Below are 26956 nucleotides of genomic sequence, written 5' to 3' on the forward strand. Positions count from 1 at the left end.
ATTTCTTTGCAACTGCCAGTGAATCTATATTTATTCCAAAATAAGAAGTTTGTGGGTGTTTTTTAAATAACTACATAGGGTATTAGTCAGTGTATAAAAGTAATGGCTTATTTGCAAACCAGAAAAAGAGACAGACAAGAGAACAACCAGATGGATACCAAGAGGATCGGGGGTGGGGTGGGGATGAACTGGGAGATTGGAATTGACACATATACGCTGTTGACACTATACTAGCATAAAATAGATAACTAATGACAGTGTACTAAGGGAACACCACTCAATGCTCTGTGGTGACCGAAATGGGAAGGAAATCCAAAAAAGAAGGATATATATACGTATACGCATAGCTGATTCAACTAACCCAGTATGGGAAAGCAACTGTACTCTAATAAAAATTAACTTTAAGAAAGGCAACAGCTGTGTTTCAATAAAGCTTATAGTTCAAGGCAGAAGTAAAGAAAAAACGATAACCCTAAACCCTGACAGCTACAAACCATCACCTCTCCAACGTGTCAGAGAACCTCTCCTTCTAGTGTGAACTGCACATACTTGATAACAAATCAAGAGCTTCTGGCATGGACTGGCTAACTCACATGTCCTCACACTCACCCTCTACCCCCTCGCATGCAGCTCTTGCTGTCCTAACACACCCTCAGCCTCATCTCTGGGCTTCCCTTCATTCTCTTCCCTGTCTAAACGCATCTCTCTCCAGGTATCCAAATACTTCCCCAGCAGCTGTATCCATCTTTCCATGCGGGTTAACTGTATCTCTAACTAGATGCTCCAGTTCAGACCCCAGGTTGTCTTCCTCTACTATATTCTCCATAATACATGACACAGTGCTGAGGATATAGGAAGCGCTCAAAAATCACTGCAGATGCAATAAAGGGTGTCCTGCCTCAAAATCTTTAATTCTCACTCTTGTGAGCGACATGATGCAGAATGGGTACATACAGGCACATGAAAGTCAAGACATAATGTTTCACACATAATCACTACTGTGCATTTTTAAATACTTTCGCAGGAAATGTGGTAATTAGCCAACACCTTGGGGGTGGCTGAGGTCCTACAAGATGAGGAAGAAGACCAAAAAAAGGCTTTTAATAGGGACTTCCCTGGTGGTCCCGTGGTTGAGATTCCCCCTTCCAATATAGGGGGTCCAGGTTTTAAACCTGTTCAGGGAAGTAGTATCTCACATGCCTCATGACCAATAAAGCCAGAGCATAAACAACACCAGCAATGCTTGTAACAAATTCAATAAGGACTTTAAAAATGGACCACATCCAAAACAAATCTTAAAAAAAAAAAAGTGGGGAAAGAAAAGTAGACTGCGATCAGGGAACAGCTGGAAGAACACAGAAAGAGTCCCACTTCCAAATGTATCCTGAACCCAGCTGTTCCTCTGCAGCACCACCGTGGCCCCCAGCCCCAGCCTGCATCACTCACAGCACACCACCCCTCCATGGCTCCCCAAAGCACAAAGCTCTAAACTTCTTACACTTGCTTAGAAAGCTCTGAATGGTCCGACTCCTGCTCACCTCTATAAACTCATTCCATTCTCCCCCACCAGTAATGCTCGCTTCACACCTTTCCATCCCTCAAGCATGTCAAGCAAGGTCTAGGCTGCACAATGGCACTGGCTTGTTCTTCTCCCTGGAATGCTTTGCACCTGATCTTTGTATGGCCAGCCCCACGTCATTCAGACTTCAGTGTAGGTTTTAGCTCCTCACTCTAGTTACTAGTTCCTCCTTGTCCGTTACCACCCTCTCTTAATTCTTTGCCAAACACCTCATCATCTGATATTTTTCTTATCGACTGATGTATTGACTATCTCTTCTTCATCCCACCACAGTGTAAGTTCCAGGAAGGCAGGGAACTCTTATCTCTTTCTTTTTTTACTCCCAGTGCCTGATACATAGCAGGTATATAATAAATATGTGTACGGTGAAGGTCTGAATAAATAAATGAATGAAAAAGGTCACCACTCTACCTACTGCACAGTCCTGCCTCTCTCTGGTCAAATGAATGATCTATTAATGGTAATCTAGGAACTTCCCTGGTGGCCCAGTGGCTAAGACTCTGCGCTCCCAATGCAGAAGGCCCAGGTTCAATCCCTAGTCAGGGATTTACATTCCACATGCCGCAGCAAAGATGGAAGAGCCCACGTGCCACAACTAGACCCAGAGTAGCCAAATAAATTATTAAAAATAAAATTAACAAAAAGACCTGTCAGGTTTTTTAAAATGGCAATCTAAATGTTACTAGCATTCAACTAGAGGATAAGTTAGTAACATGACCCTTGATACCTCAAAAGGACTCTGAAAACAGTAAACCACTGACTCCTGAACGACATGGAGGTTAATCCACATGTAACACAGTCGGCCGTCCGCATCCATGGTTCCCGTGTATCTGCAGACTCAACCAACCACGAATTGTGTGGTACTCTATTTACTACTGAAGAATATCTACACATACATGGACCTGTGCCAGTCAAACCTGTGTTGTTCAAGGGTCAACTGTATTATAGATCATCAATCAGATCAAGCCTCCTCGCTTCTCTAGAATCTTCCTAGAATAATCAATGCCTCACTGACCACCTCCTTTCTCCAACTCCCTCAAGCTTTTACTGCCTGCACCATTCATGTGATACTTCACAACCCCCTTTTGGTATATCGGTACCCATGCCTACCATGAGAGGGACTGTGAGGTTCTGGGAAGAAACCACCAATAAGGAGGAGTTTACCTTCCAGGTGAGGGATATAGATAGTAAGCCAGTCTTTTCATAAATCATTACTTAATGGTATTTGTAACAAGTGCCCCACACACACACATAAAAACAAGTGTGCACCAACAGCACAATCAAAGAACAAAACCAGACCAGCAGCATAGAAGGACAGCAGGTAGGAAGTGGGTCAGGGAAATGACAGTCCATGAGAAGAAAATCTCTCAGCTTTGGAGAGCCCAGGGAGTCAGCAGGATGAAGACCAGAAACAACACAAACTTGAAGTCGGGAGACCGTGGTCTCACATCCAGCACCATCACTGTCCACCCAAGGTCCTTGATTTGTCTGGGTGAAAGTTGACTCAACTGTGATAATTAGAACAGAACTATGTTCGGTGTTGTCAGAACCCTTAGAGAAATAAAATATAACCCCGTCATTTTCCAGAGATGAAATCATTTCATTTCAAAGAACAAGAATATTTATTGAGCATATATTAATTACATTTTAAGCATAAAGATCCATTGAGGTGAATGGATTTGCCCAATATTAACATGAGTTAGTGGGCACAGTCTCCCGTCACTGAGCTGGTCAAGAGCAGTGATTCGCAAAGTCTGCAGATTCTTGGGGGATCCTGAGTTCCTCTCAGGGGAGCCCATGAGATCAAAACTATTTTCAGAATAACACTAAGACGTCAGGGTCACTGTGCTGACATTTGCACGGTTGGTGCAAAAGCAAAAGTGAGTAAAACTGATGGCACCTAGTACAAATCAAGGCAGAGCTACCAAATAACACGAATAATCATTAAATTGTTCAGTGCCTGATGTGGGCAGGAAAGAAAAAGGCAGTTTCAGAATGTCCTTGATGAGCTCCCCTGGTGGTTCAGTGGTTAAGGGTCCATCTGCCAATGCAGGGGACACAGATTTGACCGTTGGTCTGGGAAGATCCCGCAGGCCGCAAAAGGCAACTAAGCCCGAACTACTGAGGCTGCACTTGAGCGCCCACAAACCACAGCTACCGAAGCCTGCACGCCCTAGAACCTGTGCTCTACAACAAGAGAGGCCACCACAATGAGAAGCCCACACACTGCAATTGCAGAGCAGCCCCGCGTGCCACTTCTGAAGAAATCAGAATCACACAAAGCACTTTGAGGCCTGAGTACAATGGCTGTCTCAAGGAAAAGCACCTCCGTGACTGAGTTCTGAGCTGAACTAGCGGCTTTCTTTGTGAAAGACTATTTTTATGTGAAAGGACAAATGACAGATAGACTCTAGATTTGAGTGTTTGATAGAAATTTTCTTGAAAATGAATAAAGTAGGCCTGTCATGTTAAGGAAAAATAGATTTTTTGCCACTGATAAAACTTGAGCTTTCAAGCAAAAAGTAGAATTTTAGAAAACTTGCCACTGCATGCTTGACAGTTTTCCACTGCTTCAAGACTTTCCTGATGAGATCAATGGTGATATTGATGAAATGGATTTTTTTAATACTGTATAATTAAAAGTCTCAACATTTTCAACATCTGTAAAACTCTGAATCAGTATTTTTCATATGGTCAATTCATCGTGTTACAAAATCATGCATGGATTTAAAAAAAACCCATTCAAAGGGCAAGAAAGACTACTGGATTTTCATGTAGTAATACCACAAAACTCATTGATAAGGTTTCAGATTCTGCATCGCTTTTCAAGTTTTGATGTAGTATCAAAGAAGAATAAACACAGAAAAAGTCCTTAACTTACACTTATCAAGTGCACAAATTCTCATTCAACTGACCGTATACTCCTCCATCCCTAAGGGATATCTTTGTTCTTAAACAAATAATGTGTAAGCTAGACTGTCTAGGCAAAGTTCCAGGGACATTTTAAACCAAGTACTTTTTTTTTTTTTTTTTAAACCAAGTACTTTTATACTTTATGGAAGATATGGATGAACTGAATTATGATTTTCTTGACCCATCTGGGCTCAAATTTTACTTTAAAAATGACAGATCCTCTTTCCCATCCTATTTGCTTCCTCCCCTCATTCTTTTTTTTTTTTTTAATTAATTTATTTAATTGGAGGCTAATTACTTTACAATATTGTAGTGGTTTTTGCCATACATTGACATGAATCCGCCACGGGTGTACAAGTGCCCCCATCCTGAACCCCCCTCCCTCCTCCCTCCCCATCCCATCCCTCAGGGTCATCCCAGTGCACCAGCCCTGAGCACCCTGTATCATGCATCGAACCTGGACTGGCGATCTGTTTCACATATGATAATATACATGTTTCAATGCTATCCTCCCCCCATTCTTATTTGCTTTTGATCATCAGAAAATAAATACCATTCTTCGTCTCCCCATAATACATTCCATGCAAGATTGACCAGATGTTCTCAATGGGTCCAGTCAAATAGAAACATCAACTTCCAGCAAGTCAAGATGAAGGAAACTGAATGGAGCCCATGACTCCCACTGATTATGTTAAAATCTGTGCACATAATGCACAAAGCAACTACCTGAAGACTCTGAAAACTAAACAGCTAGAGGCAATGGGACCTGAATCAAAGCGGGCTGAATCACTATGCAGCAGGAACTCTGCAAGAAATCTATTTCTATCTAGATCAAGAAAAGGCGCCCCAGGGTGCAGGAGAGTATGGAGGAAGTCCTCGGCTTTCTTTTTCTTTTTCCTCACCCAGCTTTGTACCACAGCCAACTCTAGTATCAGATCTGCACTGCCGCGGTAGCACAGCCAGAACAGACACCCTAAACAGTCCCTTCAATTAAAGAAACTGAATGAGTAGAGAACCTTCCAACAAAAGAAGACTCCTGGTACAGATTATCCACTGATAAAATTTTACCAGACTGTTATGGACTGAATTGTGTCTCTCCAAAATTCATTTGTTGGAGTCCTAACCCCCAGCACCTCAGAATATGGCTGTATCTGGAGATAGGGCCTTTAAAGCAGCCATCAAGTTAAAATGAGCCTGTTAGGGTGAGCCCCATGCAAGCTGATTGGTGTGCTTATGAGAAGGGGAAATTAGAACAAATGGAGAGACACTAAGGACATTCATATGCAGAGGGATGACCAGGTGAGGAGGCAGAAAGAGGGGAGCCACCTTCAAGCCACAGATACCCCAAAGGAGCTCAACTCTGCTAGCACCCTGATCATGGACTCCTGGCCTCCAGGACTGTGAGAGAGCAAATGTCTCTTGTTGAAGCCACCCACTATGTAATTTTTTTTTTGTCCACAGAAGACTAATGCACCAACATTTAATAGGAAACAAACACCACCAATTCTACACAATCTCATCCATAAAACAGAGCAGGAAAGAACACTTTCCAAGCCATTTTGGAAGGCTAATATTATCCTCATACCCTTTTTTATTATTATTAAAAGAAAACTACAAATACCTCTCATGAACGTAAGTGTAAAAAAATTCTCAACAAAATATTAGCAAATAAAGTCCATCAATACACGAAAATAGGATTTATCTTGAGAATTTAAGGGTGGTTCAGCACTTGACATTCAATGTCAGGCACTGAATTACAAACTGTAAAAGAAAGATGTCACGGTGATCTCAGATGCTCAAAGAGCTTCTCACGAAATTTAAGTTCAATTTATGATTAAAATTCTCACCAAATCAGAAATAGGAGAAAATTTCCTTAACCTGCTAAAAGCCGCTGACACAAAAACTAATGATATCATACTTAAGATAGGTCATCCATGCTCATCAATCTGTGCAACCTCATACAGGAAGTCCTAGCCAATGCAATAAGAAAAATTCATACAGACTTGAAAGGGAGAAATAAAACTCCTTCTCTTCTTGAGGGTACATCATTTGGATCAAAGAGGATATCAAAAGGGAATTTTTTAAATCTTGAAACAAATGAAAATGAAAACACAACATACCAAAACTTAAGGGATATAGTAAAAGCCGTACTAAGAGAAAAGTTTATAGTGATAAATGCCTATATTATAAGAGATCTCTAATAAACAACCTAACTTTATACCTCAAGGAACTACAAAAGAACTAAACCCAAAGTTAGCAGAAGGAAGGAAATAATAAAGATCAGAGAAGAAATAAATCAAATAGAGACTAGGAAATAACAGAAAAGAATTGTAAGTTGATTTTTTGAAAGAAAGAAACAAAATCAATAAAGCCTCACATTTACACCCACGGCTGATTCATGTCAATGTACCGCAAAAACCACTACAATATTGTAAAGTAATTGGCCTCCAGTTTAAATAAATAAATTAATTTTTAAAAAAGCCTTACCTAAACTAAGAAGGAAAGAGAGAAAACTGAAAAACATAAATGAAAGTGACATTATAACAGATACCTCAAAAGTAAAGAAGCATAATCATAAGGGACTGTTGATAAATAATTATAAATTGGAAAACTTAGAAGAAATAGATAAATTGAGAAACAAACAAGGTGTTAAGACTAAAACAAAAAAAATAGAAAAACCCAACATACCAGTAACAAATAGAGAGATTCAAATAGTAATTTAAAAAACTCCCCAAAGTGAAAAGCCTAGGATCAAATGGATTCAAAGTTGAATTCTACCAATATTCAAATAAGAATTAATGCCAGTGCTTCTTAAACTCTTCCAAAAAGTAAAAGTAGAGGAAATACATCCAAACTCATTTAATGACAGCAGACTCACCAGATATCATAGCTAGACAAAGACACTGCAAGAATAGAAAACTACAGACCAATACCTCTGATAAACATAGGTGTAAAACTCCTCAATAACACTAGCACACTGGATTTAACAATGTATCAAAAAGATTAAACACCATGACCAGTGGTATTTATCCCCGGGAAGGAAAGTTGGTTTAACATACACAAATCAATGTAATATATAGCACATTCACAAAATGAAATATTTGAACATGATCATCACAATATGCAGAAAAAACACTTAACAAAATTCAACACCTATTCATGATAAAAACTGAATAAAATAAATATAAAAGAAATTTCCTCAACACAATAAAGGCCATTTATGAAAAGCCCATGGCTAACATCATAATCAACGGGGAAAACTGAAAGCTTTCCTACTCATGCCAATTCTACTAAACATAATACTGGAAGTACTGGCAAAAAAAAAAAAATAAAAAGAGAAAGACATAAAAGGCATTTAAATTGGAACAAAGAAAAGAAAACTATCTCTGTTTGCAGATGTCATGATTCTATATGTAGAAAACCCTGAAGACTACACACACACACCACAAATTTAGAATACATGAATCCAGTAAAGCTTCACGATACAAATCAACATGACAAAAAAAAAAAAACCCCAAAAAGCAGTTGTATTTGTTTACGCCAACAACAATCTATCTGAAAAGGAAATGAGTAAACAATCCTATCTATGATGGCACCTAAGAGAACAAAATACCTAGGAACAAATTTAACCAAGGAAGTAAACGATCTATGCACTGAAAACTTTATAAGATTGATGAGAAAGACAAAAATCAATGGGGAGAGGTCTCATATTTATGGACTGGAAGAACTAGTACTGGTAAAAATGTCCATGCTACCCACAGTGATCTAGAGATTCAAAACAATGGCTATTAAAATTTCAGTGGCATTTTTCATAGAAATGGAGAAAACAATTCAAAAATTTGTGTGGAACTGCAAAAGATTCTGAAAAGCCAAAGAAATCTTTTTTTTTTTTTTTTTTTACCACCCATGTGTATTAAACTTTACTTAGTGATAAAGAGGCCCAGAGAGTTCAGTGACTTGCACAAGGAGACAGAACTAGTAGGTCATGGAACCAGGATGCAAAAGTGTTGGGTGCTTAGCTAGGTTGTCCTTCCCCCCACCTTTTTCCTTTTTTAAAAAAATTAATTTATTCATTTTAATTGGAGGCTAATTACTTTACAACATTGTAGTGGTTTTTGCCACACATTGACATGAATCGGCCATGGGTGTACATGTGTCCCTATCCTGAACCCTCCTCTGACCTCCCTCCCCATCCCATCCCTCTGGGTTGCCCCAGTGCACCAGCTTTGACTGCCCTGTTTGATGCATCGAACTTGGACTGGTGATCTATTTCACATATGGTAATATACATGTTTCAATGCTGTTCTCTCAAATCATCCCACCCTCGCCTTCTCCCACAGAGTCCAGAAGTCTGTTGTTTATATCTGTGTCTCTTTTGCTGTCTCACATATAGGGTCATTGTTACCATCTTTCTAAATTCTATATATATGTGTTAATATACTGTATTGGTGTTTTTCTTTCGTACTTCACTCTGTATAATCCACCTCATTAGAACTGATTCAAGTGTGTTCTTCTTAATGGCTGAGTAATATTCCATGGTGTATATGTACCACAGCTTTCTTATCCGTTCATCTGCCAATGGACATCTAGGTTGCTTCCATGTCCTGGCTGTTGTAAACAGTGCTGCGATGAACATTGGGGTACATGTGTCTCTCAATTCTGGTTTCCTCAGTGTGTATGCCCAGCAGTGGGATTGCTGGGTTTTATTAGCCAAAACAATCTTTAAAAAAGAACAAAGCTGGAGGCATCACTGTTCCTGATTTCAAGTTATATTAAAAGGTATAGTAATTAAAACAGTGTGGTACAGACCTAAAGACAAAGACCAGGGGAACAGAATCAAGCGCCCAGAAATAAATCCACACAGTCACAGTCAAATAATCTACAGTAAAATGCCAAGAACATAAAATGAGGAAGATTCATTTAACAATTCATAAAACTGGATTCACATGCAGATGAATGAAATTTGATCCTTATTTCACTCTATATGGGGCTTTCCTGTTGGCTCAGACGGTAAAGAATCTGCTGTAATGCAGGGGACCCAGGTTTGATCCCTGGAGAAGGGAATGGCTACCCATTTCATTATTCTTGCCCGGAGAATCCCTATGGACAGAGAATCCTAGTGGGCAACAGTCCCTGGGGTTACAAAGAGTGGGACACGACTAAGTGACTAACATTTTTACATTATATACACAAACTAACTCAATGTAAAGACTTACAGGTAAGACCTGAAACTAGAAAACAGAAAAAAAAAAAATTGCTTCTTGATGCTGGTATGAGCAATTATTTTCTAGATAGGACCCCAAAAGCACAGGCAACAGAAGCAAAAATTGATAAATTGGATTACACCAAACTAAAAAGCTCCTGTGCAGCAAAGGAAACAATAAAATAAAAGGGCGACCTACTGCCTGGGAGAAAATAATTTGAAAACCATCTATCTGGTCCAAAATATTCAGGGAAGTCTTACAAATAAATAGTAAAACCATCTGATTGTTTAAGGATAGGTGAAGGTTCTGAACAGACATACAAATGACTAGCAAATCGTCAAGGAAATGCAAACCAAAGCCATAATGGGGTATCACCTCATGCCTGTTACTCTGGATGTGCAAGTGTGTTAGTCAGTCGTGTCTGACTCTTTTTGACCCCATGGACTGTAGCCCACCAGGCTCCTCTCTCTCCATGGAATTCTCCAGGCAAGAATAATGGAGTGGGCAGCCGTTTCCTGCTCCAGGGGATCTTCCCGACCCAGGGATTGAACCTGGGTATCCTACATTACAGGCAGATTCTTTACTGTCTGAGCCACCAGGGAAGCCTGTTACTATGGCTACGATCCAAAAAATGAAAGATAACGTGTTAGCAAGATATAGAGAAAAGAGAGCACTTGCATATCGTTGATTGGAATGGCAACTGGTATAGTCATTATGGGCAACAGTCCAAATGCAGGGTCCTCAAAGTATTAAAAATAGAACTACCATCCAGAAAACCCTCTTCTGAGTATATATGCAAATGACATCAGTACATCTAAGAAACCAGTACCATGTTCACTGAATCATTAATCACAATAGCCAAGACATGGAAACAACCTGTATCCATCAACAAGTGAAGAAAAATGTGGCATATATATTAATACATAGAAAGGAATATTATTCAGCCACAGGAAAGAAGGAAATTCTGCCATTTGTGACAACACAGATGAACCTTGAGGACATCATGATCAGTGTTACAAGCCAGGAAAAGACAAATACTATTTGGTCGCACTTATATGTAGAATTTTTCTTAAAACCCACAGAGATAGCACCATACACTTATTAGAATATTCTTTTTTTTTAACTGACCAAGTACTGATGAGAACGAAAAACAACTGGAAATCTCATACAACGCTAATGCAAAGACAAAATGAGAAAGCCTGCATTTCAGTCTCTTTACCACTTACTAGCTGGATGATCTTGTGCAACCTACTTAATTGCCCTAAATCTCAGTTTCCTCATCTGTAAAATAGAGATACTGGCACTTCCAATGTTAATGTGCCTCACAGTGTTTCTGAGAAGTCTAATTGAAATGTAAATACTTCTAAAAATTGGGCCAACTATACAAAGATTAAGGTTTCATCTCTAATTTTAAAAAATGCTTTAGCCATTAAAAGTGAACTATAGACGCATACCACAGACAAATCTCAAGTGCATTCTGCTATATAAAAGAAGACAAATTTTAAGAAGAAAAGCAACATAATGATTCTATTCATATGACATTCTGGAAAATGCAAAACTAGTTGGAGAACCCTTTAGAAGTCCCCAGGATTTGAGGTTGGGGAAGGGTCTGACCACACAGTGGCAGCACAGGGCAGGGTTTCAGCAGCGATGGAAGTTTTCTATATTGTGGTTGTAGTTGCGATGGTTCAACCATGTGTATCTGCCAAAACATAACTGTGTATGAAAAAGTGAATTTTACTGTGTGGAATTAGAGAACAGAAATAGAGAAAGAAAGAGAGGCCCCTGCTTTCTAAGGCCTCAGAGCTCTCTGAATGAGAGAGAATTCATTCAACAAATGTATGAGACACCACAAAAATGCACCACTTGTGCAACAAGGAATAAAATAGATATTCCTGCCCTCAACTAGTCCAGTCTATTTGGGAAGACAGCATCTGATGAGTAGGAAAACAGGGACCAAGAAGCTTTGACCAGGATGGATGCCATCTTAAAAAAAAAAAAAAACCCTCCCTCAACTATTTTGCCCCCTTCACCTGCAGCCTCAGTGGTGTTCAACCCACAACTGAACACCCTGAAGGAGCTGCCCTCTCTCCCCCAATGCCACAACCTAGATTCTGCTCTCTCCCTCTATTAAACTGTTCTCTCTGCCGGCGGAGTGAGGTGCTTACTTTTAGTCTTCCTCTTACCTGACTTCCCAAAAGCTCTTGGTTGTCACTCACTCATCCTTCTGCAGACATTCTGTGCTGTTCACTCCCCTGGTTCTCCCTCGGGCGTCTCTGCCGTTTCACCAGTGTTAGCATTTTACAAGGCTCAGACCGACCCGAGGGCTTTGACTCTCACTCTAAGTCCTCTCCCTTGGAAATTCCATACATATCCAGTTTCAGCTGACACCCGGTTTTATCACTTAGTCCCAAAGGCATATCCTCCACTCAGAGCTCTTCTCAAACCTCCAAACATATATCCAACCACCTACTCAAGCTCTCACAGGGACAGCTCAAGGGCACCTCAACTCAACATGTCCAACACTGGACTCAGGAATTCCCCTCCAAACCTGTCCTATTCCATTTATCCTGGCATGTTAGTCTTGGTATGCAGTCAGCCAGGAACACAGGAGTCATCTTTGTCCCTCCCACATATTTTACCAGCCAAACCCAAACCGCCATGACATCTACTGATTTTATATCCTAAATATCTCTCAAGTTTGCCTACATCACTCCAGCCCCTCTACCTTCACCCAAGCCCAACATCTATCTGGCAGCTTTCAAACAAACACTGCCTTTTCTTACCATATCATCTGGATCCCCTCCAATATAGTTTCCCACTTCTGCCACTTTGGTTTTTTTTCTTTTTAATATGCATTTGCTCCCATCACCCATTGCTTTCAAAACATCAGAGGCGTCCCACTACTGGTAGAACAAAGCCCAATCCTCACCAGAAACTATTAATCCCCACATGGTCTGGCCCCACTTAGTTCTCTTGCCACATCCTTCTCACTCACTCCCTTTCCTCCAGCTACTGGGGATTTCTTTTTCTCAAAGGCACCATGGATCCTGCTACCACATGGCCTTTGCACAGATTCTTCACCTCTCTGGATTGCTCTCATTATCCCAATACTCCAACATTAACTAGGGTATCTCCTCTTCCATCAGGTTGTAGCTCCAGTATAATTCAGCAGAAAAAGCTTTCTTTATCCCTAAGTCTAGGTCAGACTCCTTGATTATTTCCTTTCTTTCCCTTGGAGCATTTATTTCCATTTTAAATCCTAAAGTCATTAATGTGGTCTTTTGATCGTATTCACCACCAGCACTAGGACTATAAACTTCATGAGATCAGGGACTTTGTATTTTTCTCAACACTGAAACTCTAGTACCTAACACAGCAGCTGCCTCAAGGCAGTCACTCAACAGTCACTTGCTAAAGATTGGACTCAACAATTCCACAAAATGAGGTGTGTACTGATATAGTGTCATGTACGTCCACACTCTATGTAATATCCATTGATTGGAAACAGTATAACTACCTATCAACAGGGGACTTGATTAAATACATAGTGAGGCATTAATACCATGGAAAAGGATGCAGCTGTTTAAACCAACTCACCCGTCTAGATATAGCAACTTACATGTCTACATACATGTGTCCACTTGTGAACAAAGCGGGACACAACCATGTTTACATAACACGGTCCCACTGGTATCAAAAGCGTGTGTTAATCACACAGTCGTGTCCGACTCTTTGTGACCCCATGGACTGAAGCCCGCCAGGCTCCTCTGTCCATGGGACTCTCCAGACGAGAACATAGGAATGGGCTGCCATTCCCTTAAGTGAGTGAAGTCACTCAGTCATGTCCAACTCTTTGTGACCCCGTGGACTGTAGCCTACCAGGCTCCTCCCTCCATGGGATTCTCCAGGCAAGAATACTGGAGTGGCTGCCATTTCCTTCTCCAGGGGATCTTCCTGACCCAGGGATCGAACCTGGGTCTCCCGCATTGCAGGCAGATGCTTTAACCGCTGAGCCACCAGGTAAGCAGGAGACAGTAAATCTTGCCTGAATTGTCTGTTGGAGGAGAATACTCACTGGAAGCTTACAAGAAACTAATAACAGTGGTTACTCGTTTGGAGGGTAGGTGGGAACTGGGTGGATGAGTGTCAGAGGTGGGAGGGAAAAACTCTACTGACTACCATTTTATACTTTCAGATTTGGGAATCCTCATGAACATGGTTTATAATTCAGGACATGAATTTTTAAGTGCTCTGTGACCAGAACCCAGTAAAATCTGCTGAATGAATTACAACACACGAGAGCTTCCCCATCATCTGGTCCCCTCTCCAGCACCTTCCCTGTCACACTGCTCCCACACTGCCCTGGGAAGACACAGGAAGCTTTTCAAAAGTTGCATAATCTTTAAGTTTTAAAGCCACACTTTCTAACTATCCATTTACAGTCATAAAACCCTCCATCACTCTTTACAACTGACAAGTGCTTTCAAACCTATGATCTAATTGGGTCCTTAAGACAACGTGAGAGTTTATATGTTTTGAAAGTGAAAGTCGCTCAGTCGTGTCCGACTCTTTGCGACCCCATGGACTATACAGTTCGTGGAATTCTCCAGCCCAGGATGCTGGAGAGGGTAGGCTTTCCCTTCTCCAGGGGATATGCCAACCCAAGGATCGAACCCAGGTCTCTTGCACTGCAGGGGGATTCTTTACCAGTTGAGCCACAAGGGAAGCCCAAGAATACTGGAGTGGGTAGCCTATCCCTTCTCCAGCAGATGTTCCTGACTTAGGAATCAAACTGGGGTCTCCTGCATTGCAGGCAGATTTTTTTTTTTTTTTTTTTTTTACCAATGGAGCTATCAGGGAAGGAGAAAACTGAAGCTGTGAGAAATTAAGGGTTCTGCCTAAGGTCTCGCCACTGAAAATGGCACAGCCAATCCTGATTGCCTGATGAGGATGGCACCTCCCTCACCATCCTTCCCAACTCTAAAAAGGGAAAAAAGAAAGATGACAGGAGGTCTTCTACAGATTTTATGTCAGTCCCATGCACTCTAGGTCGGACTGATGTATGTGTGGGTCAGTCTGGGTCTCAGTCCCAGGGGACAGGACTTGCTGAGAGAGGAAAACAGCCAACTTTTGTTTTGATTGTTACACTCACCCAGCAGGGAAGAAAAAAGGGAAGGAAAATGTTCTTGGCTGGCGTGGAAAGAACCGTGCCAGAAAATGGGATGGATGCTCCAACTTGCCAAAGACATCCCCGGAGGCCCCATTAACACCACGATACTGAACCGGAGGGATGCTGAACACTTAGGAGTGCTGCTGATTTCCTGGCAACTTTTGAAAGCAAGCTTATGTTTCCACTGACTGAGGCGGGGAGGGGGGAGGGGGGATGCCTAAGGATGGACCTAGAGGATGGGAGGATTTGGCTGCTGAGGACGGAGTTGCAGGTTGTCCTGGATACGTATCACAAAAAGTTTCCCTATATCAGATTTTCCTCTGGTTCCATTTCTTAACCTCCGGACTAACCCTAGAGTCCCAGATTCACGTGATGCTGCAAGAGAATGAGAACTATCCATGAAAAGGAGGAGATGCGCCCTTCACAACCACAATCGAAACACACTGTTCGAGCTGACTGGGAGCTTAAAGAGCAGCAGCAACAGTGGAAATGATGAGAATTCATCAGTGTTCCCCCGGAATTTATCATCATCTAAGACACGGCATGTGATATAGGGAAACTGTGTAATGTGCACCGTCCAGGGCCATTCATAATGCTCTCAGAACAAATGAAAGCTTCACATGTTCCCATTAGCAAGAGTCTAACTGGAATAAAACGGTGACCCAAACAAGCTCCTCTGATCCTGTCTAAGATGAAAGACCCATCACCTTAGCAAAAACAGACTGTGTCGTAACATGATTTACTTACCCTGCACAGGAGAGAAAGCAGGATACTCACCTTCACACAGAAAGAGCAGAGAGGACTTCCCTGGTGGCACAGTGGATAGGAATCCATCTGCCAATGCAGGGACACTGGTTCAATCCCTGGTCCAGGAAGATTCCACAAGCTGCAGATCAACTAGGCCCGTGTGCCAAAACTAGTGAGCCCACAACCCACAACCACTGAAGCCCACATGCTCAGAGCCTATGCTCTGCAACGAGGGAAGCTACTGCAATAAGAAGCCTGTGCGCTGCAACAAAGAGTAGCCCTTGCTTGCCATAACTAGAGAAAAGCCCTCACGCAACAAAGATCCAGCGCAACCAAACATAAGTTGTTTTTTTCTTTTTTTTAAGGCAGATAATTTTTAGTTTTAGTTGGTTTTTTTTTTTTTTTAAGAAAGGAGCAAGTAACTGTCAATAACTCTTCGTCTAATTCTGACACCTTCAATTCACAACTATTTTAATCACTGCATAGAAAGTAAGAATTTCTCAAGGAATATCATAAAATATAAATGCTAGCACCTTAGTTTTATTTTAAACCTAAATTCTCAAATGAACTAGCTAATTTAACTCAGCTCTGATGTAGTACCTTTCAAAGTGGTCAGAGGAAGGAGCCAAGATGTGATACATACACAGTCCATCAACACCTCAATTTGGCTCTGCAGCAGCTCAGCAACCTGGAACAATTAATTCTCTTTCTCCAAAAGCTTCTGACTCAGCGCAAACACACATACCCACCCTCTGTTATCTAAGAGACTAGGATGATGAAAGGGAAAAGGAATTCTCCCCAAGATCAACATCTGACCACCCAAAATAGGACTGCCTGCACATTAAAACAATTCTCCACAGTCCCATTGTTCTATTTTTTTCGAATGATGGAAAATCTAATTGCAGTAAAATGTTAATAGCTTCATTGTGTGACCACAGGGCTAATCAGTTATATATCTAAAGAGTTTGGGGCTCAGCTGTGAGGTATTTTTGGATCAACATCTGATCTCTTGACATCAGTGTACTGTTACAAAGGATTTAGTACATGAAGCAAAAATCCCACAAACTGGAGAACCAAAGGACCGAGACTAAGAAGATTTAATTTGAAATGCTACAGTCGGACCCAGGCTGGGGATGCTCAGGCTTATACTTGGTGGGTCTAGTTCAATGTGGAGTGGGTGCTGGCACAGATTAAGACTTGGGTAGGAAAACAAAAAGAGTGGGGCAGGGGGAAAGAAAGGCGCTTAGATCCATGTTGGGAGTGAAATATATGACAAGCACTCAGAAGATTTTGGCAAATCTTGAGGAGCGGTCGGGGAGTCGAGAACTGTCAGTAGAGCAAGCCTTAAGGAAGGAACCCTGGATAACGAATGGAAAGGAGGAATCAGCACTTTTCCATAGTCGGATGCACTTGCCCACGATGAGAAGTTTCTGTGCAAAGAACACAAAGAAAGCCTCCAGGTGCGAGGGAGCCCTGGGCAGGAGGTTTGGAAGAACAAGGCCACTCCCCTAGGCCAACCCACCAGGCAAGAGAAAGACACCACCCCCATAAGGACACCATAGATGGGGGGAAGAAGGAAACGACCTAATACATGCACATTGGTTCATTAACCCACATCAGAACTGTCTCCAGCAGTCCATCACGTGGTCCTATAAACACCTTGGTGGGAGGCTGGGAGCGACGGGCCACGGCCTCCCTGCTCCCCTGGCTCAGCTGTGATAATGCCACTGCTCAGAGAAAGCGACAGTCCTCAAAATATCCCCACAACTCAGGCATCTGCCTCAGACTGAAAGATGCCTTTTCTATCTTCATGCCCAGAGTGATCCAGATCCTTCTGTTCTGTCGGAACTAGATCCTGCCACTAAGGGTTTGCATGCTGCAACTGGAGATCCTGCTGCAAGAAGACTGAAGATCCCACGTACCACAACTAAGACCCAGCACGGCCAAGTAAAAACATACATAAGTATTTAAAATCAACAACAGAAGTAGTCATCACAGCTCAGTGTATTGAGTGCTTGCTCTCAAACACTACACCAAAGGCCTTACCTATTGACATTCCCTACATAGTTAAATCATGTCGCGTCCGTCCTAAGACACAGATGGTACTATTGCTTCCAATTTACAGAAGAGGAAACTGAGGCACAGCATGCCAACCTTCAGCCCATCTTGTCCCCTCACTTTGTGAGGAACCTCATGCCACACAGTACAGCCTGAGGACTCCAGAGTTTATGAGCAGTATTTGTTAACTTCTAGGAGGGCTGTGAAGAGGGTGAAAAACACTTCTTGATCTGGACTTTGAAGGAGGACTCTTGACTCCCTTGGTCACAACATTCACACGAGTCATAGCTATCTTATTATTTTGCTGTAGCCCAGGGTACAGCCAATTCTTACCCTAGTGTCTTCTTGGACCTCCCAGTCACTGGAGAAAGTCGCCAGCTGCTGCCCTTGTGAACAGTTTGAGAACTGGAAAAGGCTAGAAAACATCCTTCTGTTCTCTTGAGTGTCTGGAAAGATGGCATCTTGGAAATTGACTCCATGAGGCAAGAGGTTATAGTTCTCATCCATCCTAATGGAAAAAAAGGAGGCAAGCGCTGTAGACGGGATACCCATGGGGTGTACCATCTTGAATCGAGAGTCAAGAGAAGACTGTGGCAGTGTCGCCAGTTATACAACATCTTTTTTATTTTTAAAGTAGAGCTGAATTACAATGTTGTGCTAATTTCTGCTGTAAAGCGACTCAGTTATACATATACATACATTTTAAAATATCTTTTCCATTATGGTTTATCCCAGGAGACTGGATATGGTTTCCTGTGCTAAGGTAGGACCTTGCTGTTTATTCCAAATGTAAGAGTTTGCATCTACTAACCCCAAACACCCAGTCCAGCCCTCTCCCTCCCTCCATTCCCCTTGGCAACCACAAGTTTATTCTCTGTATCCATGAGTCTGTTTCTGTTTTGTAAATAGGTTCATTCGTGCCATATTTTAGATTCCACATATAAGTGATATAATATGGTATTTATTCTTCTCTTTGTGACTTACTCTGCTTAGTATAATTATCTCTACTTCCATCCATGTTGCTGCAAATGGCATTATTTCTTTCTTGTTATGGCTGAGTAATATTCATATATACATACCACATTTTCTTTAATCATTCAATTGTCAATGGACATTTAGGCTATTTCCATATCTTGGCTGTTGTGAATAGTGCTGCTACGAACCTGGGGGTGCATGTATATTCTTGAATTACAGTTTTTTCCGGGGATATGCCCAGGAGGGGGACTGCTGGATCATATGGTGGTCCTATTAATTCTCTGACGATCCCCCATGCTGTTTTCCATAGTGGCTATACCAACTTACATCCCCACCAACAGTGTAGGAGGGTTCCCTTTTCTTCACACACTCTCCAACACTGGCTATTTGTTCTGTTTTTTATGATAGCCATTCTGCCCGATAGGAGATGGTACCTGGCTGTAGCTTTGATTTGCATTTCTCTAATAATTAGTGATGTTGAGTATATTTTCATGTGTCTACTGGCCATCTGCATGTCTTCTTTGGAGAAATGTCTATTAAAGGTTTTCTGCCCATCTTTTGATTGGTTTTTTTGTTGTTGAGTTGTATGGTCTGTATATTTGAAATTAAGCCCTGGTCTATTGCATCATTTGCAAATATTTTCTCCCATTCTTTAGGTCGTCTTTTTTTTTTTTTTTTTATGGTTTTCTTTGCTGTGCAGAAGCTTGTAAGTTTGATCAGGTCCCCTCTGTTCATATTTGGTTTTATTTCTATAACCTTGGGAGACTGACCTAAGAAAACATAGGTCCAATTTATGTCAGAGAACATTTTGCTCATGGTCTCTTCTAGGAGTTTTATGGTGTCATGTCTTATGTTTAAATCTTTAAACCATTGTGAGATATGTTTGTGCAGAGTGTGAGGGTATATTCTAACTTCACTGATTTACATGCAGCTTCCAATTACACGTCTACATGGCTCGCATTAGAGGAGTCACTATCTCTAATTGTTTCTCTACCTCACACTGCATGTGTCTATCCTTAAATTTTTCAAAACGTGTGAGTTGGGGATGGGTGAGTGTGAATCTGTGTCTATTTGTGTATCTCCCAAGCGGCCTTCCTTCTCCTAGTAGAGTGCTCCTTGTTCCTTGGGCAAAGGAAAGCCAATTTCAACGACCTGAGATTCAAGTCCTACCACTGCTACTTATCTCCTGTTTGACACACAACGAATCCTTAAATTCTCTAAGCTTAAATGTACAATCTATAAAACAAGGATGACAACAGCATCCTTATTTTTTTAATGGTGGTGTAAGGAGTGCAATTTTTTTTTAAAGTAAGTAAAGTATTTGACACAGTGTAAGCACAGTATAAAAGTTAACATTTTTACAGAACCCTACATAAAGTACCTGTTGGCAAGACAGAGAAGTCAAGAGAAGGAAAAGGAGAAATGGAAGCCGCACTCCAGCCCAGAGTAGGCATGTGGGGGCTCACCAGGGAGTCTCCACTACCACGTTCTCCTGTGACACTGACCAGAATCTGTTCTCCTCTCCACGGGGCCCAGAACAACAGAGGAATGATTTGTATGTGGTTGTTACACATCAGGGCAACACAGCCCTGTGAAATAGAAATCTTGTCAGACTACCATTTGACTCCGTATCTCCTAACGTTTTATAAATATGTCAGAGAAAGAGGAAAGAGCTGGCTGACCACCACAGAGCCAGTGGACAAAACTGTATTTCATTATAAAATCGGAAAAGAAAATAATGTCTTAAGTACTCTGGCTCTTTTTACCTTTGGAAAATAAAATTTTACTGTTGAATAGTGTTAGAGCTGGTTTCCCTAAATAAAGACATGTAAAAGTCTAAGTTTCTCCATATCAAGAAGGTATTATCTCACTCCTTGCCAGCTTTATTTAGAAACTGTACTTCTCCAGTATTTTTTTTTTTAATTCAACTTAATCTGGCTAAACCACCCAAGCCAACACAAAGCACGCCATGTATTCTAAACTTAGATATTCAGGCTTTAATATGGAAAACATGTGTTACCGCGAGCTTACAGACGCCCCTCTGTGGAACCTTCTGTCTTCTTTTTCAGTGATGTGAAATCTCAAGAGCTAAAAGTTAGTCTCCAGACCAAGGTCATGGCCACTCCAAATATCCTTAATGCTATGCCACATACTGGGAAGACGGGACTTATTGTCCATCACAGCTGTGGAGTCAATCACTATCCATTAGATTCCATTTTGAGGTTCCTCCCAGGTCCTCTGTATCAGCCTCCTCCTCCAACTGGAGAACACCAATGCATTAGGGTTCCACCTGCTGTTTTGTATCGCAAACTTCAGTTGAACCCATAACCTGAACCCTTATCTACATGCATTTCCTCGTGACCACACGACAAATTTTCATGGAACTTCACAAGATTCCAGGAGTCTCCCAACAGACAGGGCCTGGTCTAGTTCACCTGTCTCTTCTTCAAAGCCCTGTGAGCACCTTCCCAATCCCTTAATGCCCCCACCCCCAGGCCCTTCCTCTATCAACTTTTGCTATTTGCAAGAGCCTGGCATTGAGGTCTGCTGGCAGCTGATATGAGCTAATCCGAGTGAAACAAGAGGACAGCTGGGCTGCATTCCACACCAGTCCCATCTCAGCATTTAAGCAGGTGTGCAGAATTGAGTAACGACACGTTCCTCATCTAACCTGCACCAGGGGTTTTGCATCAGTTACTAGGCTTTAATCTCAACTAACCTTGTTTTGCACATTATGAAGGTGAGGCTCTGGAGGTTCTTGACAAGGTCAGTAACTTGACAGGAAGAACGGAGCCAGAATTCCAACAACCATCTGATTCCAAAGCTGTTTGACTTGGCTTTGACCACTGTCCATCCCAAAGGACTCCCACGGCATCCCCTTGAAAATATAGCCTTCCTCCTCTATAAGGATTCCACCTCAATTAGGGTTCCACTTTCTTATTTCAAACTCCAGGAGATGCCATCCCCTGAACTCTTACCCACAGGCATCTCATCTGCACCACAGACCAACTTGCATGGAACTCAACCAGAGAGGGCCCCTGTCCGCTTGCCCTTCATACTCCTCAGAGCGCTGTGACCAGGCCCTTCTTCCCCCATCATCCCCCGCATAAACCTCCGCTATTGGGACTAGGCTATTTGTTGCCGGAAACCACCTTGAACTTTGGCCTGAAACACTCTTCCCTGGTTAAGCACGGGAGCCTTCCCTGTTTTGCCAAGTCTTAGCCAGAGGCACCCAGGATCTCTGTAGACTCCACATGAGGAGCAGGAAAGAGCAGAAAACGGGAAGGAGACCAGGGGAGACCAGGCCATCACTTAGCATCGCCCGGACAGGATTCTGGAGGCGTTCCTGAGCCTGCTGAAGATAGAGGTACCTCTGCTGGCCATGCCAAGTAGCCGCAGGGATGGTATGGGCGGGAGTGGCGGGCTCACCTGAGGAAGAAGAAATAGGAGTAATCCTGGACCACGGTGTGGGAGTGACAGGAGAAGTAGCCCAGGCCGGTGAGGTTGAGCCTGGAGCCCGCGGGCACCTCGAGCATGCTGCCCCAGGCCTGGTCGCACAGCATCTCGATCTCCGCGGAGTAGAAGAGCCCCGCGTCGCCCGCCTCGTACTGCCAGGGCAGGTAGTTGTACAAGCCGTGCACCTCCTCATGCAGCGCCAGCACCTTGGCGTACACGATGATCTCGGCCAGCTCGGCTCGGCAGCCCTCGCTCAGGGGTCTCCACTCGGAGGGCAGCTGGCAGCCGTGGGCGGCCCCCAGCCGGCCGGCCAGGCAGAGCGCGGCGAGCAGCAGCGGGCGCAGCATGCCGGCGGCGGGGGCGGGCTGCGGGAGCCGCCGGGTGGGCGCTGCGCCCCAGGCGCGCTAGCCGGGGCGCATGGCCGGTGCGGGGAGGCCGGCGGCGGCGGCGAGAGCGTCGGGGAGCCCGGAGTGCCGGGCCCCACCAGCGGGAGGCGCAGCCCTGGGCGCTCGGCTCCGCGCACCCCTGCGGAAGCTCAGCGTGCTGCTCCCTCCTCCGCCGGGATCCCCCTGCCGGGCCTCGCCTGGGAGGCTTTTAAAAGGGCACGGGGAGGGCCGGCCGCCGCCGCCTCCTGCCCCCCGTGGCGGGGGCGTGGGCGGCAGCGGGAGGGGCGGAGGCGGGAAGCCGTCCAGGGGCGCGCGGTGCTGGGGAGACAGCGCAGTCGGCGCTGGACCGGGAGCCCCCGAGCCGAGCTCAGGGTTTGCGCCAGCCCGGAGGTCCGCGGCCAAAAAGTCGGTGTGAGGAGCGGCCGGCGCCCTGCGCACCGACCAGGTGAAGCTTTGCAGGCACAAAGCGTGCTCCAGACGTGGCCTTCTTAGAATGATTGCCGTCAATTGCCATGAGTACTTGGCGTACATTTGTGCATTTTCTGTGTAGTTCATTTACACTCAAATGGCACAGAAATCTAACTTTACCGTCGCAGAGGTTACCTTGGATATTCTGTGTGATCAATAAACTTTTCTGAATCTCTCTCTCCCTTTCCATCTCTTATGTTTTAACGATGCTCTTAGGAAAGCCTTCAACATCTGAAAAGCCTTCAACATCTGAAAAGCCTTCAACATCTGAAAAGCCAAAGCCACGTTGCTTGGACTTTCCTACAGCTACACGGTCTCATGGTTGACCTCATTCCTACTTTCAGATTCTGAACACCCTACACCTGAGAAATAGATTCAGAAGTTCCAAAGAGCTTTTCGCGAGTCAATGAGTGACTCTGAAGAGACCTAAACTCCACAGTTAAATCTGTATTTCTAAACTAGGCAGTTCCTTTATCTCCCAACTGCCTTAATTATTCTTTATGTAATAAGAAGAAAAAAGATTATTTATAAGTGTAAATATTTTATATAGTCAAAACATCATATGTATGAAATAGTGTGCATATAATATACATATCATCATACATATGTCAATATGTATTATATTTACAATATTATTATATTTTATTTATATTTATTCATATTATTATATTTACAATAAGTTATATTGTATTTACAATATTTTTTTTTTGTTAGTTGGAGGCTAATTACTTCACAACATTTCAGTGGGTTTTGTCATACATTGATATGAATCAGCCATAGATTTACACGTAGTCCCCATCCCGATCCCCCCTCCCACCTCCCTCTCCACCCGATTCCTCTGGGTCTTCCCAGTGCACCAGGCCCGAGCACTTGTCTCATGCATCCCACCTGGGCTGGTGATCTGTTTCACCATAGATAATATACATGCTGTTCTTTCAAAACATCCCACCCTCACCTTCTCCCACAGAGTCCAAAAGTCTGTTCTGTATTTCTGTGTCTCTTTTTCTGTTTTGCATATAGGGTTGTCGTTACCATCTCTCTAAATTCCATATATATGTGTTAGTGTGCTGTAATGTTCTTTATCTTTCTGGCTTACTTCACTCTGTATAATGGGCTCCAGTTTCATCCATCTCATTAGGACTGATTCAAATGAATTCTTTTTAACGGCTGAGTAATATTCCATGGTGTATATGTACCACAGCTTCCTTATCCATTCATCTGCTGATGGGCATCTAGGTTGCTTCCATGTCCTGGCTATTATAAACAGTGCTGCGATGAACATTGGGGTGCACGTGTCTCTTTCAGATCTGGTTTCCTCAGTGTGTATGCCCAGAAGTGGGATTGCTGGGTCATATGGCAGTTCTAGTTCCAGTTTTTTAAGGAATCTCCACACTGTTTTCCATAGCGGCTGTATTAGTTTGCATTCCCACCAACAGTGTAAGAGGGTTCCCTTTTCTCCACACCCTCTCCAGCATTTATTGCTTGTAGACTTTTGGATAGCAGCCATCCTGACTGGCGTGTAATGGTACCTCATTGTGGTTTTGATTTGCATTTCTCTAATAATGAGTGATGTTGAGCATCTTTTCATGTGTTTGTTAGCCATCTGTATGTCTTCTTTGGAGAAATGTCTCTTTAGTTCTTTGGCCCATTTTTTGATTGGGTCATTTATTTTTCTGGAATTGAGCTGCAGGAGTTGCTTGTATATTTTTTAGATTAACCCTTTGTCTGTTTCTTCATTTGCTATTATTTTCTCCCAATCTGAGGGCTGTCTTTTCACCTTACTTATAGTTTCCTTTGTAGTGCAAAAGCTTTTAAGTTTCATTAGGTCCCATTTGTTTAGTTTTGCTTTTATTTCCAATATTCTGGGAGGTGGGTCATAGAGGATCTTGCTGTGATTTATGTCGGAGAGTGTTTTGCCTATGTTCTCCTCTAGGAGTTTTATAGTTTCTGGTCTTACATTTAGATCTTTAATCCATTTTGAGTTTATTTTTGTGTATGGTGTTAGAAAGTGTTCTAGTTTCATTCTTTTACAAGTGGTTGACCAGTTTTCCCAGCACCACTTGTTAAAGAGGTTGTCTTTTTTCCATTGTATATCCTTGCCTCCTTTGTCGAAGATAAGGTGTCCATAGGTTCGTGGATTTATCTCTGGGCTTTCTATTCTGTTCCATTGATCTATATTTCTGTCTTTGTGCCAGTACCATACTGTGTTGATGACTGTGGCTTTGTAGTAGAGTCTGAAGTCAGGCAGGTTGATTCCTCCAGTTCCATTCTTCTTTCTCAAGATTGCTTTGGCTATTCGAGGTTTTTTGTATTTCCATACAAATTGTGAAATTATTTGGTCTAGTTCTGTGAAAAATACCGTTGGTAGCTTGATAGGGATTGCATTGAATCTATAGATTGCTTTGGGTAGAATAGCCATTTTGACAATATTGATTCTTCCAATCCATGAACACGGTTATGTTTCTCCATCTGTTTGTGTCCTCTTTGATTTCTTTCATCAGTGTTTTATAGTTTTCTATGTATAGGTCTTTTGTTTCTTTAGGTAGATATACTCCTAAGTATTTTATTCTTTTTGTTGCAATGGTGAATGGTATTGTTTCCTTAATTTCTCTTTCTGTTTTTTCATTGTTAGTATATAGGAATGCAAGGGATTTCTGTGTGTTAATTTTATATCCTGCAACTTTACTATATTCATTGATTAGCTCTAGTAATTTTCTGGTAGAGTCTTTAGGGTTTTCTATGTAGAGGATCATGTCATCTGCAAACAGTGAGAGTTTCACTTCTTCTTTTCCTATCTGGATTCCTTTTACTTCTTTTTCTGCTCTGATTGCTGTGGGCAAAACTTCCAACACTATGTTGAATAGTAGTGGTGAGAGTGGGCACCCTTGTCTTGTTCCTGATTTCAGGGGAAATGCTTTCAATTTTTCACCATTGAGGGTGATGCTTGCTGTGGGTTTGTCATATATAGCTTTTATTATGTTGAGGTATGTTCCTTCTATTCCTGCTTTTTGGAGAGTTTTAATCATAAATGAGTGTTGAATTTTGTCAAAGGCTTTCTCTGCATCTATTGAGATAATCATATGGTTTTTATCTTTCAATTTGTTAATGTGGTGTATTACATTGATTGATTTGCAGATATTAAAGAATCCTTGCATTCCTGGGATAAAGCCCACTTGGTCATGGTGTATGATTTTTTTAATATGTTGTTGGATTCTGTTTGCTAGAATTTTGTTAAGAATTTTTGCATCTATGTTCATCAGTGATATTGGCCTGTAGTTTTCTTTTTTTGTGGCATCTTTGTCTGGTTTTGGAATTAGGGTGATGGTGGCCTCATAGAATGAGTTTGGAAGCTTACCTTCATCTGCAATTTTCTGGAAGAGTTTGAGTAAGATAGGTGTTAGCTTTTCTCTAAATTTTTGGTAGAATTCAGCTGTGAAGCCATCTGGTCCTGGGCTTTTGTTTGCTGGAAGATTTTTGATTACAGTTTCGATTTCCTTGCTTGTGATGGGTCTGTTAAGATCTTCTATTTCTTCCTGGTTCAGTTTTGGAAAGTTATACTTTTCTAAGAATTTGTCCATTTCTTCCAAGTTGTCCATTTTATTGGCATAGAGCTGCTGGTAGTAGTCTCTTATGATCCTTTGTATTTCAGTGTTGTCTGTTGTGATCTCTCCATTTTCATTTCTAATTTTGTTAATTTGGTTCTTCTCTGTTTCTTAATGAGTCTTGCTAATGGTTTGTCAATTTTGTTTATTTTTTCAAAAAACCAGCTTTTAGCTTTGTTGATTTTTGCTATGGTCTCTTTAGTTTCTTTTGCATTTATTTCTGCCCTGATTTTTAAGATTTCTTTCCTTCTGCTAACCCTGGGGTTCTTCATTTCTTCCTTCTCTAATTGCTTTAGGTGTAGAGTTAGGTTATTTATTTGGTTTTTTTCTTGTTTCTTGATGTAAGCCTGTAATGCTATGAACCTTCCCCTTAGCACTGCTTTTACAGTGTCCCA

At 42.2% G+C, this 26956-nt stretch overlaps 1 protein-coding gene across 2 annotated transcripts in view; it reads right to left on the minus strand.

Moving 5' to 3' along the window:
- Positions 1-22452, minus strand: part of CCDC3 (coiled-coil domain containing 3) — a 93037-nt gene extending 70585 nt beyond the window's left edge. For both annotated transcript variants that reach the window (XR_009689907.1, XM_061125647.1), the window contains exons 1-2: positions 22079-22452; positions 18008-18182 (exon numbers count right to left, since the gene is read on the minus strand). Coding sequence is in view for 1 of the 2 variants with exons in the window: in XM_061125647.1 (XP_060981630.1) it covers positions 18008-18182; positions 22079-22452 (549 nt within the window). In the remaining variant the exon portion in view is untranslated. The remainder of the gene's footprint in view (positions 1-18007; positions 18183-22078) is intronic.
- Between the last annotated feature and the right edge of the window lie 4504 nt (positions 22453-26956).

The sequence above is a fragment of the Dama dama genome, chromosome 23 (assembly GCF_033118175.1).
Source record: "Dama dama isolate Ldn47 chromosome 23, ASM3311817v1, whole genome shotgun sequence".
NCBI lineage: Eukaryota > Metazoa > Chordata > Mammalia > Artiodactyla > Cervidae > Dama > Dama dama.